This window comes from Arvicola amphibius, chromosome 2 (assembly GCF_903992535.2).
Source record: "Arvicola amphibius chromosome 2, mArvAmp1.2, whole genome shotgun sequence".
NCBI lineage: Eukaryota > Metazoa > Chordata > Mammalia > Rodentia > Cricetidae > Arvicola > Arvicola amphibius.
Window position 1 is genome coordinate 113,297,097 of NC_052048.2, and position 12,878 is coordinate 113,309,974.

The following is a 12,878-nucleotide window of genomic DNA, read 5'->3' on the forward strand; positions in this document are numbered from 1 at the left end:
TATTATTTTATATTTTACCATGAGGCTCGTGGTTTACCTTTTGCTTCCTGGGTCGTTACATGGCTTCTTCTGGGCTAATTTAAGACATAAGAGCTAGCTAGGAGTACAGCTAATCTACTGGCCAAAACAGCTTAATTCATCAACCAATAAAAGCAACACATAAAGAGCAGGGTGTCCCACATGACCTGTTTATTCCTCTGCGGAAGGACAATGTGTTACTATCCAGCTTTGGCTCTGGAAAATAATGTTGCTGCCGATGTTACCAGTATTTTAGGGCAGAAGTCCTGGGTCTTCGAATCTCTACAGGTGAATCCTAGCCACCTGTCCCAGTACCCACCAAGGACAAGTAGCAGTGAAGGGCACAATGTGTCAGGTTAGGAAAAACAGGGAAAGGAGTTTGGTGACATCCCAGTCTGTCTTCAAGAGGCTAACAGGAACTGAAAGATTTTATAGGAAATGGTGAGAAAGGGGAATGGAGCAGGCACCCCTGGTAAAACAATGGCCTCGCTCAGGACAGGGGTCTGGTCCTGCAAAGGGATCTGGCAAGGCTGGTATCACCAAGGGGAGCAATTCCCATGATCCCTCCTGCTCTGAGGGCAGCTTGTAGGGCTATGGCTCCCATTTGGGGGTGATCTGGCTTGTCAGGTTTGGTCAGAGTACCTGGCCATGAAGATGTTTGTCAAGCAGAACTAAGAGCAACTAGGGAGAGGGCAATAAATAAAGAACCAGAGAAGAGGAAAATGGAACTGGTCAGGCTAATGATGGGCACCTTTCATGTCCATCATGGCTGTACACGTATCTTGAGGTATTCCTTCCAATTCTTTTAGTTTTTACTTATAAGTACAAACCTGATCATACAATAACCTTATTTTAAATTTCCTGAGTAATGTCCATATTGCATTTCAAAGTGGCTATAAACCATTTTGAATTTCTCAAGTTTTCCCACATCCTCATATAAGCGTCAATTCTCTCTCTCTCCTCTCTCTCTCTCTCTCTCTCTCTCTCTCTCTCTCTCTCTCTCTCTCTCTCTCTCTCTCTCTCTCACACACACACACACACACACCTCAGGCAGGAGTAGTGACAACACCCCTATGATCCCACAGTCACACAGCTGCTGCAGGGCTACCTGAGACCCTGCCAAAACAATCAAATAACCCAAAAGTTGGTGAAATTGCAAAAAACGGAACCTGAGGTTCAAGCCCCAAAACCCAAAGTGGAACGCAAAAACCAACTCTCCAAAGTTGTCCTGTCTTCTACATATGCACGCAGGCATATGCGCATGCACTCACGCACGCACGCGCACGCACACTCATGTAAAAATATTTTAAAACACTTGAAATGGAAAGCATCAACACCCCATCACATAAATAAAAAAACAAAGCACAAAAATGTTACAAAATGACATTTACTCTGCAACTTTCTCATAATGAATTGCATCTCTTTGGTAAAAATAAACTTTATAAACATTTTAAGAGTCAGAGATTAGATACAAAAACTAAACATTTGTAAGTTGTTTTACTATGAGCAAAGACTGGCAACTGAGAAGAGGTTCACTTGTGGCTGGTCATCTATCGGCAGTTAAACTCAGAAGTTTTTATGCTACATCAGAAACAAGGAAACAATTTAATAACAAATTTCTTTACTCAAAAAGTATTCTTATACTTTTGTTTAAAAATAAATAAGTTACAATGAATTGGCAATTATACATTTTATACACTATATGATGGCAACATAATACTTTAAAATTAAGCACTTTGTTTAATAAAAAAGTACAATTTTGAAAACAAGTTTGACAATGGCACTGGCAGTTAGATGCAAAGAATATTCTTGAAAAATGGCAGGTATAACATTAAAATACTCTATTTTGCCTTTCAATAAATATTTGACTACATCATTAACACACTGGAGTAAACTTTAATCAAAACTTACACATTTCAAAGTAAGAAAGAAAACAAAACCCTATGACACATATGTATACTAGAAAGCTTCAGAAGTTGCTTTAGAAAATGCTATGGTTTTTGAAGGGTGTTAAGTAGTCTTCTATTTTGGGTAATAGTTTGGAGGCTTTGGGGAGCACTCCCACCTGCAGCCCGAGTTGCTATAAAAGGCCTCTCAGTCTACAAAACATACAGACATTGCCTTAACACTTGCTCTGGCTTTGAACTGGCTAACGTGTGTGTATTAACTGACCATCTAGTAGGAACCCTTTACAAATGCCTCAAACAGTGGAAAAAATACAATATGCTCAACTTTACAATATACAAAGGAATCTAATAAGTCATGCTTGCTCCAAGAACAGGCAAGGGTACCAGGTGGGAAGGGGTGCCGTACCCCTTGCTTTACTACTGATCTAGGCAACATTTTCATTCTGAATTAAAAAGCAAAAGATCAACTAATTTAGTAATATATTGCACAAACAAATTTCAAAGATGTATTCAAGAAACACTGATTCTCTTGGCAATGTGGAAAATAAAGCTAACAGTGCCAAGACACAGCTTTTACTAGGGATCCATTAAAACTGAAACGGTTGCAACAAAATTCTTATTCTGATATAAGACAAAGTATACCTTAGCTATAACAAGTTTAACGTAACGTGGATGTTGTCCCTGGTTTCTAGGTTATGTTTATTACATGAAGTGTGTTAACTGTGGGAATTTCCAGTCCATGAGGTTTGGAATGACTTCCTTAAATGGAAGCTTCCAGCTACATCTCCAAGCAGGAGCGCGATCCCCGAGAACATCACAAGGGGCCAGAATGAAGAAGGCTCTCCCCTTGAGACAGATGCCCGGACACAACAGCACATGGAGAACGAGACACTGAATTCCACACAGAACTGAGTGCAAACTGTTCGGGCATGCTGCTGTGGTGCACAGGCAGAGGGAACGCTGCTGTTGGTGCACAGGCAGTCGTCATCTCTGCTAGTGGCTATAGCTTTAAATAAGAGTCCGCCAAAGAGGCAAAGAAAAGAATTTCAGCTACTGCCTAACAGGCATTTTGAAGAGGTCTCTTCGAGCGAAGAACAATTGTCTCCTACTTCAGGTCATTTCCTCTACTTACAGAACAGCTAACAGACAGATTCCTCTACTTTCAGAACAGATCCTGGAGACTGTGTGAGCCCAGTCCAGAAGGCCATGGTGATTCACTTCAAAATACTGTGCTACTCAACTGAGCTTTGTAGCCTCTTTATGACACCATGGCAAAGCATACTTTCAGTTGGTACTGTATTCACTGTCTGCTGTAAAAGACTATCTTCACTTAGCTGGTTTTTGGAGAAATAACATTTATGAATTAGGAATATTTAAAATTCCTCATCCTGCATTATCAATAAAAGAAAAATGTCAATATTTTAGTAGCACCCATTCCATTAATACAGCTATCCAGATTTAATTATAACTAACATGGAAACAAGAGTGTTAAAGCTGAAAGTATGGTCAGTTAAGAAACATGCTTTAGTTTTTCTTCTTATTTGACAGTTTTGCCCAAATAAAATTTAGAAGTAAAAATGAAATATTTATCTTTAAAAAAAATCCAAGAAATGCTTTGTAGTCATAAAAACATTTCAAAGCAGGAAACTAACCTGAGCCTGTATATGTGTGCATATAGCAAGTGTATCTATGCATATAAATTAGAAAAATGCAAAGAAGGTCACTGCCTGGGATACAGGGTGCATCATGAAATAAGACTAAATTTTCTCAAAGTTTCTCCCACCACTGTAAAAAAATATATTTGTGAGTTACAGTACTAGTATCCCTGTTCTGAATACTATAATCAAACTGTAATATGAAAACTGTCTTATATAAGCAGTTCTGTTCAAATACATAAAATATCTTAGCCAATGCCCATTTGGAATAGTAATATAAAATATTTTTAGCATGGATTAATGGCACATAGAGGTATTACATTGCCTCCTAAAAAGTTCTGTATTAGATCTAATTTTTATACCTATTTTGAAATCCCTGAAGATGTTTATCTCTACAGTTTCCTATCAAATGTTTTAAGTGTATTCATTACACATATAACTTTAATTTATACAAAGCTTGGAAAGTTTTGTCTTCAATGACCTACTTTTACTTAAGATGTTACAATATGTCTTCCCAATATTTCATCACACTATGTTTAGAAAACAAATGCAAGATTCTCTTTTAAAGTGTGTAAAGGTGTATGTTATCCCATGACACACTCAGACTGTGTCCTCTCACTGGACAAAGACAGCTAGTAGCTAAAACTCAAACAACACTTGCAAAGTACTCTGGGAAAGGGTAAAGGCTCCAGTGATGCTGTGCATTAACTGTGAGGTAAGAACATTTCAAAGATACTATTGCAATAGGAATTCCCATCTGGAGATGAGCCACACCCCTACAAACCAGAGAACCTTCTAGGCATCTAGGATCTTTTCCATTTATGTTTGGTCATGCTCATGCTGCAACAAAGAATAACTTAAAACAAGAATAAGACAAAAGATGTGCATTTCACCTCTGGATTAATCAGGAGAGGAGCACGTGAGAAAGATGCCAGCCTTAGCTTAGCTACATGAGTAACTACAGTTAACTACAGAATGGGAACAAAAGTGAAAATACTGAGCTACCAATTCTTATATTTGACCAATTAACAAAAGAGATTGATTTTTTTCCCCTACAAGTTTAAGACAGAGGCGGAGAATTTTTTTATACAAAATTTTCCAAATCTGGGAGACACTTATTCACAGGAAATTGCTTTGGGGGCCCTTATATCAGATTTACAATTAGTCATGATCCTAAGAGCAACTGTTTAATTGAATAAAACAAAAAATGAAAAGCAACCAAAAAATATTTAGAAAGAAACAAGTGGCACTCCTCCTCTACCCTCAAGCTAAGAAGTCCGCTATGGCTCTGATTTCCCTTGTGAAGAGTTAAGTAGAAGAGTATCGCCATGCTTTAGTAAGTATTCCTACTTCTTCCGGTGTTTCTGACTCTGTGCCTTCGCAGTACTTATGAGGGAACCAAGGCAGGTTCGGATTCCAGCAAGGTGGAGCAGCGACCCCGCTGCTTCTTTGAGTTCCTCGTCAATTTCTTGACATGACTGTTTCCGCTTCTTTTTTCCTGGCTGTCCTTCGGGAGCACTGTCTTCATGAGCTTGTGGTGCATAGCCGCTGTCTCCCAGACGATCGTCCTCATCATCAGCATCCGTGTCCTCGTCACTGTGGAAGCCCTCGCTGCCATCACTTCCCACATGGCTACTCTTCGGGATGAATTCATACACCTCATCCACAGAAGACAGGGAAGACACGCTAGCCCTGGATGCGCAGCGCTGAGCTGCCATGCTACTGGCACTGTAATTGTGGTCTGCTTTCGGGTCGATGCTGGCGGCTGGAGGATGGCTCTCCTGCAGCCGCGCGGCGCCGGGGGCACTGAATGCACTGCTGTAACCCCTCTTCTTCTGCAATGACGGCTTCTCACCTGTGGGAAACAGGACTTTATCAACAAGTCAGAGGTATCTGACTGCAAAAGCAGACCCCCAAAACTCTCACTTTTGAGTAATAAGAGCTTGGAATCTGTAGTTTTGTAGCATTTCCCCCCTAATTCTATCTCTAGATCTAAAACATTTAAAAACCATTTGAAAGATGGCCTGTCCTTTCGGTGGAACATAAGAGTTACTCTGTACTATTTGCAAAGAATTTCAGTATGACTATACCACTGCTTGACAATTTCCCTGTGGGTATTTACACTGTTCCAAGTTTGTACTAGTACAAGTAACGCTGCAAGGAAATGTACTGCCCCCCCCCCCCCCCACTTTCTAGGAGGCGTAAGAATTGTTAAGTGCTGAGTGAAAAGGCATTTTAAATTCAAGTATGCTCAAATTACTCCTGGGTGGCCATAACAATAAACTAACAGTGTATGAAAAACACCTACTTGCATACTACGTTAGCAATCATTTACATTTTTTTATTTCCTAAATTAAAGGCAGTATCTTAAACTTACTTTACATCTCCCCATATTTCTTCTGAGAGCCACTTTCACATATTTTGCTGACTTTTCTGCTCTCCTGTTCTTACTAAACCAAACAAATCCAGTAAGAAACAAATACAATTAAATTAAAATAAAAAAATAAAAGCAAAATACTGCTCGTGGACATGAGACCTATAACTGGGAAAAACAGCTTCCCTTCCAGCAAGTGTCAACTGTAAGCAGCTTCTTGGTTGGGGGCTCTGTGCCCACTCCCCTTAGTGCTGCACTTTGTGCAGTCTTGAGCATGTTGCCAGCCTCTGCCCAGTCTCTTTAAGTTCATGTCCCTATCAGTACTGTTGTCCTAAAGACACTGCCTTTCCAATACCTCTGGCTCAACCTCTCTGCTTCCTCTTCCCACAGATCCCGAGACTAAGTCCCTGACTAGTGTGGCAGCTGTGGGACCTGTCTGCTTATTCCTTACTTGTTAGAACCTTTACAGACATGATATTAATCTTTTATCTATTATACATAGTTTAAAAATTCTCCCAGTATTCTGCATTGCTTCTCTTACCTTTTGTGGTGCTTAGGGTCAACTTGCCCAGGCCTTGCACTTGTTCGGCAAGCCTTCTAACACATGCTCAAGTCCCCAGCCTCCCAGCCAGTCTCTCATTTCTCAGTTTGGACACAGGTCTTACTCATCCCAGGCTGGTCTAGAAGTTGCTATCTAGCCAAGGGGGATCCTGAATTCCTGGTTCCTGGTCTTCTTGCCTCACATCCCAGGTGCTGAGATTACAGAAGTACAGCACCAATTTAATTAAATTTTTCATCTTTTCCTCATGGGCTTTGCAATTCTACCTTAACACTTTTCCTATTCCAAATTCTAAATATCCTTTTAAAAATTATTTTGTGGAGCGTGGAGGTCACAGGAGAGTGTAGAAGGGGAGAGGGGAATGGAGAAAAATGTATAGCTTAGCTGAAACCAATAGAAGCAATTATTTTGTGTATATGTATGTGCACCCGGGCCTGTGTATGGACATCAGAGGACAGCCCGAGAATCAATTCTCCCTTCTACCACACAGGTCCCAGGAACTGAACAAAGGATAAGGCTTGATGGCAGGCACATTCCCCACAGAGCACCCACCAACCCAGATGATAAATATCCCTTACCGCGGTGTGCTCACAGCTTTGTCTTTACCTTTAGCCCTCAAGCTTACCTTCTGGAAAGCATTTCTGACTCCTCCATTTCTTCATCAACACAAAATCTCCCACAGCATTAACTTAATTTTTTCAAATAATTATATAAATAGAAATACAACAGAGACTGAGTCATTCAGATTAATACACAATTTAGTGGAAAAAGTAAATTCTGCTATGACATTAGCCATCTTGAATTTTAAACCATTAGTTTAAAAAGGCATTTATAAAATTTATTTTAGTAAAAGAAAAGAATGATTGCTTACATTCTAAAATCTCTTGTTCTATTGAAGTATTTAAAAGTATCATTGCAGTGGCAGCATCAATATCAGATTCTGAAAATAGAAAAGAGTGGTCGCATTAATGTCAAAAATGTCAGCATTAGGACTTAGGTGGCCTGGAGTCCATGACATACACCTTCAAACCCAGCATTTAGGAAGCAGAGGAAGATTGTTTTGAGTTCCAAACCAACCTGGGGCTGGGGAAATGGCTCAGCTGTTAAAAGCTAGGCTCACAGCTAAAACCAAAACAATTCTTATTGATAATTTCTGAACAAGTATTTTATGTGTATTAGTGTTTTCCCTATATGTATATCTGTGCAACATTGTTTGTCTGATGCCTGCAGAGGCTGTTCAAGGCCATCAGATCTCCTGTTTTTTTATCTTGTGTGTGGGGGGGGGTGGTACTTTTTGAGACAGAGTATCTCATTGGTCTGTAATTTTCCAAGTAGGTTAGCCTGATTGGTAAGGCAGCCCCAGTAATCCTGCCTCCCTAGAACCTGAACTACAAACGCCTGACTTTTTCACATGGGTTCTGGGGCTCTGGACTGGGTTCTCTCTTCTCTTCCAGCCCCAGCACTACACATTTTGTCCCTGTGTTTGGAAACAGGACCTCACTATATCACATAGACTAGCCTAAAAATCCTCTCCTCTGTCTCTGGATTTTAAGGTCTATGTCTCTACACAGGGTTTACAGAATGACCTCAAGCTGGGTATTCTAACAGGGACACAAGAATCATGAATTCCAGACTAGCCTGGGTACAATGTGAAATCTTGTCTCAAAACTATGTGACTGGGCCCGGGACAACTCAGAAGGGACAGGTGCTTGTGCCAAGTCTAACATCTGAGTCGCATCCCAGGGTCCCACGAGATAAGGCCAGAAGCAACTCCTGCAAGCTGTCCTCTGACCATTCCCACGAATACACCACAAACTAATGTGGTAGCCAGAAGGTTCTACTTCAGATAAGCCCAGGCGAGCACATCTGCAGATGTGAGGCTCTCTACCTCTTGGTGATACCAGACCAAATAGCTACTTGAAAAACAAACAAAATGGTGCGAGCAGTAAAACCTCAGCTTAAAAGACAGACTTAACACAAGATCTAGAGATGAAGTTTCCATCAATTCTATCTTACAATTAGAAATGTTTACATTAGAGACTTATAATTTCCTTACTTTAACTTAGATAACTGACTTGTTTATTCCCCATCATGACTACAAACTCTTAGGGTAGGCAATGCTTTTGCGATTTTGGTGTGACGTGCTTTGAGAAACAGGCTGGCTCTAAACTAGTGTTCTTCTAGCCTCAACTTTCTGGGGATAAAGGGATGACCAGACCTGGCCTATATTACCACCTCAGGTTTTAATAAGTTCATATATATCTCCCATGTCAGGTACTATAATACCTGCCTGTGATTTTAGCAATCCAAAGGCAGATAGCAATCCAAAGGCAGAAAAGGTGAGTTCTAGGTCAGCCTGGCCACACAAAAGACCTTATCTCAAAAAAATAAACTTTTAAGGGGTTCCCTAAAAGTCCGGTGGAGTTTGTACTCCAGCCATGGCCCTCTGGAATGCAAGTGTGTGCCTCCTTAATATTTAGTAAGCACCCAGGATTACTGTGGAAACTGTAGAAAATAATCAGAACACAGTGTAGTCTCCATTCTGCTATTCTTTTCAATAAATTGAATGCCCTACTGTGAGCCTAACATTATTCCACACTGAAAATATAGCAGAAAAAAGAAATAAACTGTCCCTCTCAAAATATACAGACAACGAAAACATGACAGCAGTGGTGAGTCTGAGGGAGAAAAAGTAAAGAAGTAATGGTTGACCAAGAGTTCAGGGAGGTTGGGGAACGCCCGAAGGGAATGCACAGAACGTGAACTGGATAGGCCACTGGTCACAACAGAGAGGCTGGGCAAAACAGAGCTCTCCAATTCTTGCCTCTTGGGACTTGAGACTGCTGTAGGAAGTCTTACAGCTAGTGGTTACCCAACCGCTGGGGCGTGGCCTCTTATACTATATATGCCAATGTAGAGCATGTGTCTGGCCTCTTTTCCAGCCTCTCTGTTAAGGTTGTGAGATTCGTTTTCTGATCTCCATTCAAACAGAGGATTCTGATTTGTGAGTCAACCCCTAATTCTGAGCTAGCTAGTGTGGGATTTCTTTTAAGCGTCCATCCACATGAGACAATCTGATAGAGTTCATCATGCTTTTGAAAAAAATATACAGCTACAACATACTGTCATACTGTGAACTGGGAAAAAGGCAAGCAGTTTTTCAAGTAAGTGTTCCCGGCTCGTGGAGCATAGCTAAATGAGTGGAGGGTGGGCTGGATTTTAAACCCCTCGTGCCCAGCCACGTGTCCTGGCACAAGTCACAATGTAGCAGGGCTACTAGTCCATAAATAAATTTTCCCTCCATGAGTTAGGATCTAATCTTGTTCCCAATTTTGTTTAAAAAAAAAAAAAAAAGTGTGTGTGGGGGGGGAGGGGAGCGAGAGACTCTAACAAAGAAAATCACAGGGATTTTATCATCCATGATTCAGACGCCTAAAACTCTTCTCATTTAAAGTTAGTGTGTATTTGTATTCTTTGTTAAAAAGATTTTTATTTATGTATGCACATATGTGCAAACAGTGCCTGCTGAGGCCAAAAGAGGTTGTTGGATCCTTAGAGCTGTAGTTCCAGACAACTATGAGCCATTTGACTTGGGTGATAGAAATAGGTCCTCGCAAAAGCAGCAAGCACTCTTTAAAGAAAAAGGCTTCCTGCCATACTTGGCAATTAACTCTGAACCAATTTAATTTCAACATTAAAAATCCAAACCATTATAGGATTCAAGAATATAATTAACAGGGATTTGTCCAAAGTAGAATCTTGAACTTCTTTTAACCAACAAAAATCCTCTTGGTAGCAACTACAATTTTTATTGGTGGTACAACTAATCAGCTTTGGTGTTAAATTTAAACAGAATGGATGCCTATATTTGCTAATGATCACAATCGAAAATCCTTTATAATAATGTTATTTTTTTCCTTCAGAGTGCTTACACTATTTCTGAAAAGCTGCAACACCTTTAGTTACATCATACAGTAGCATGTCTAGCTCATTTGTAAACCGCAATTTGACATTCAAATCACTTGCAGTCAAGACACACTACTGATGTTGTAACTGGGTCAAACAGAGATCCATCAGAACAGTTCACTTCCTTCCTCTACCCCCCTTTTTAAAAAATGTTTTGTTTTTTTAAAACAGTCTTACTCAGTCTTACTCTACAGCTCAAGCTAACTTCAATTTTTCAGTAATCCTGCCTCAGCTTCCAACTGAGGAGATTACAGGTATGTGCCACTTTGCCCGGTCACACGGTTACCTTCTACCTTTTGAACTATGCCTTCTTAGTCTTTGTTGTTTTGTTTGTTTTTCGAGACAGGGTTTCTCTGTGCCGTCCTGGCCATTCTGTTCCACTAGCTGTTTAGGCCAGGTTGGTCTTTAACTCAAGAGATCCATCAGCCTCTGTCTCCCAAGTCCTGGGATTTTATAAAAGCATGCACCACCATAGCCCAGCTTTCTTTCTTCCTTCCTTAGAAAAGCCTTTCTGCTTGAAAGCCAACTTTCAGTTAATCTACTTCTCTCTTTTCTCTTCCTCTTTTTCAGGGGTGTGTTGCTGGGGATCAAACCCAGGACTCTTTCCGTGTGAAGCAAATATGCTACTACTAAGCAATACCTCTGGAAAAATGTTTCTGGAAGCAGGTTGGCCAGAATGTCACCTCTGCAAATCTCAAGGCTCTTAGGGCACAGTGTAGGAACTCAATTACTTGTGACAAATGTTTGATCTACTTGGTTATTTTTCAAACATCTCCAGAAACAATTTAAGAGAAGGAGGGACAAATTTTCTCATTATAAATATGCCCTAACCAGCTGAATTGAAATATGAACTTTCATAAACTTTTAAACATTATGTTTTGCCTCTTAAAATTCAGAACTTTGTGTTCAAGTCCAGAACAGGCCTAGAACTGTTTTAATCTAGAGTATCAACCCTCCCCACCTAGCTCATGGCTGGGGGAATAAGGCTCATACTCTTAAGCAAGGGTTAAAAGAAGTTGCTGTAGCCATGGAGGTGAGATGTCACAGGAAGGGACAGAAACACAAGATGGAACGAAGAGAAATAATTCCATAGGAAGAAACCAAATTTGGAAGGAATGAAACAAAAGCAAGAAGAGATTCTAAGAAAGCCCAGAATTCACAAAACCCAGTATGTCTCAGAACCTGGATGAAGTGAGCTTGAGGGTAAGACCCAGAAGTCACCCGGATATAAAGATAAAAGTGTCTCAGCAAGCAGGGCGGTGGTGGCACACGCCTTTAATCCCAGCACTCGGGAGGCAGAGGCAGGCAGATCTCTGAGTTAGAGGCCAGCCTGGTCTACAAGAGCTAGTTCCAGGACAGGCTCTAGAAACTACAGGGAAACCCTGTCTTGAAAAACAAAACAAAACAAAACAAAACAAAACAAAACAAAAAGTGTCTCAGCAATGCCTGCAGGTAGAGACCCCTTCTACCTACCCATGCAGGTAACAGGAAACAGACACCATCTTTACTGGAGCAGAGGGTCATCAGAAATAGATTCCTATCCACTAAATTTCTTTGCAAAGGTTTCTCTGAAGCTTCTCCCTCCCTTATTTTTACAGGACGCACAATGCCTCCAAAGTTCAGCTTTACAAGCTTCAAAGAGCCAAATATCTGACAGCCGAAAGGCTCTACTGTGAGATTTTTCATTTCTGAAGGACATGGAAGTGTTTTAAGAATTGAAATAACAACACTACAAAAACCCAAGTGTGCTAATCTATCTACTAATTGTGAGCAGGGAAGAACACCACTGAAAGACGTTCCTGAGTGTGGAGCTTGCCAGCTGAGGCTCTAACCCTCAGCACTTGCAGACAAGAAACAATATACGTTTGGTTTTGCTTTTACAACATAGAAAAAGAATTCCCTTAATTCTGAAGCTGCTAGAGGAAAGATTAGGGCAAATACTTGGAGATGCAAGCATAGGTAAGGTCTTTCTGAATAGACTCCAGTCACAAAGGAAGGAAGACCAACCATCAACAAATGGGAGCTCTCGAAATTAAACAGCGTCTCTCTGCATAGCAGATAAGGCAATTGACTCTGAGTGAAGAAGACAGCCTGCAGGGTGTAAGAGTTGTTTTCCCAGTTACATATGACAGAGAATTCAAAAAACTAAAACAAAACAAAAAAAGTAACGAACAACCAAATCAAAAACTGAGCCACAGACGGCTGGGAATCTAGTTCATAGCTGGTACAGTAGTTGCCTAGCACAAATGAAGTCCTGATTTGATCCTCAGCGCAATATAAACTTGGCATGGCGCATGCCTCTCACTCCAGTACTTTGGAGGTGGAAGGAGAAAGATCAGAAGTTCAAAGTCATCCTTAACTACATAGCAAGTTAAAAAGCCAGCTGGGCTATATGAAAC

At 40.6% G+C, this 12,878-nt stretch overlaps 1 protein-coding gene across 8 annotated transcripts in view; it reads right to left on the reverse strand.

The window, feature by feature from the left end:
* Window positions 1–1,389: 1,389 nt before the first annotated feature.
* The window catches only part of Foxn2 (forkhead box N2), a 49,859-nt gene continuing 38,370 nt past the window's right edge, over window positions 1,390–12,878 (reverse strand). For all 8 annotated transcript variants that reach the window (XM_038318518.2, XM_038318517.2, XM_038318519.2 and 5 more), the window contains 2 exons: window positions 7,385–7,453; window positions 1,390–5,435 (listed from right to left, as the gene is read on the reverse strand). In XM_038318518.2, the coding sequence (XP_038174446.1) occupies window positions 4,927–5,435; window positions 7,385–7,453 (578 nt within the window). In that variant the 3' untranslated portion in view covers window positions 1,390–4,926. The remainder of the gene's footprint in view (window positions 5,436–7,384; window positions 7,454–12,878) is intronic.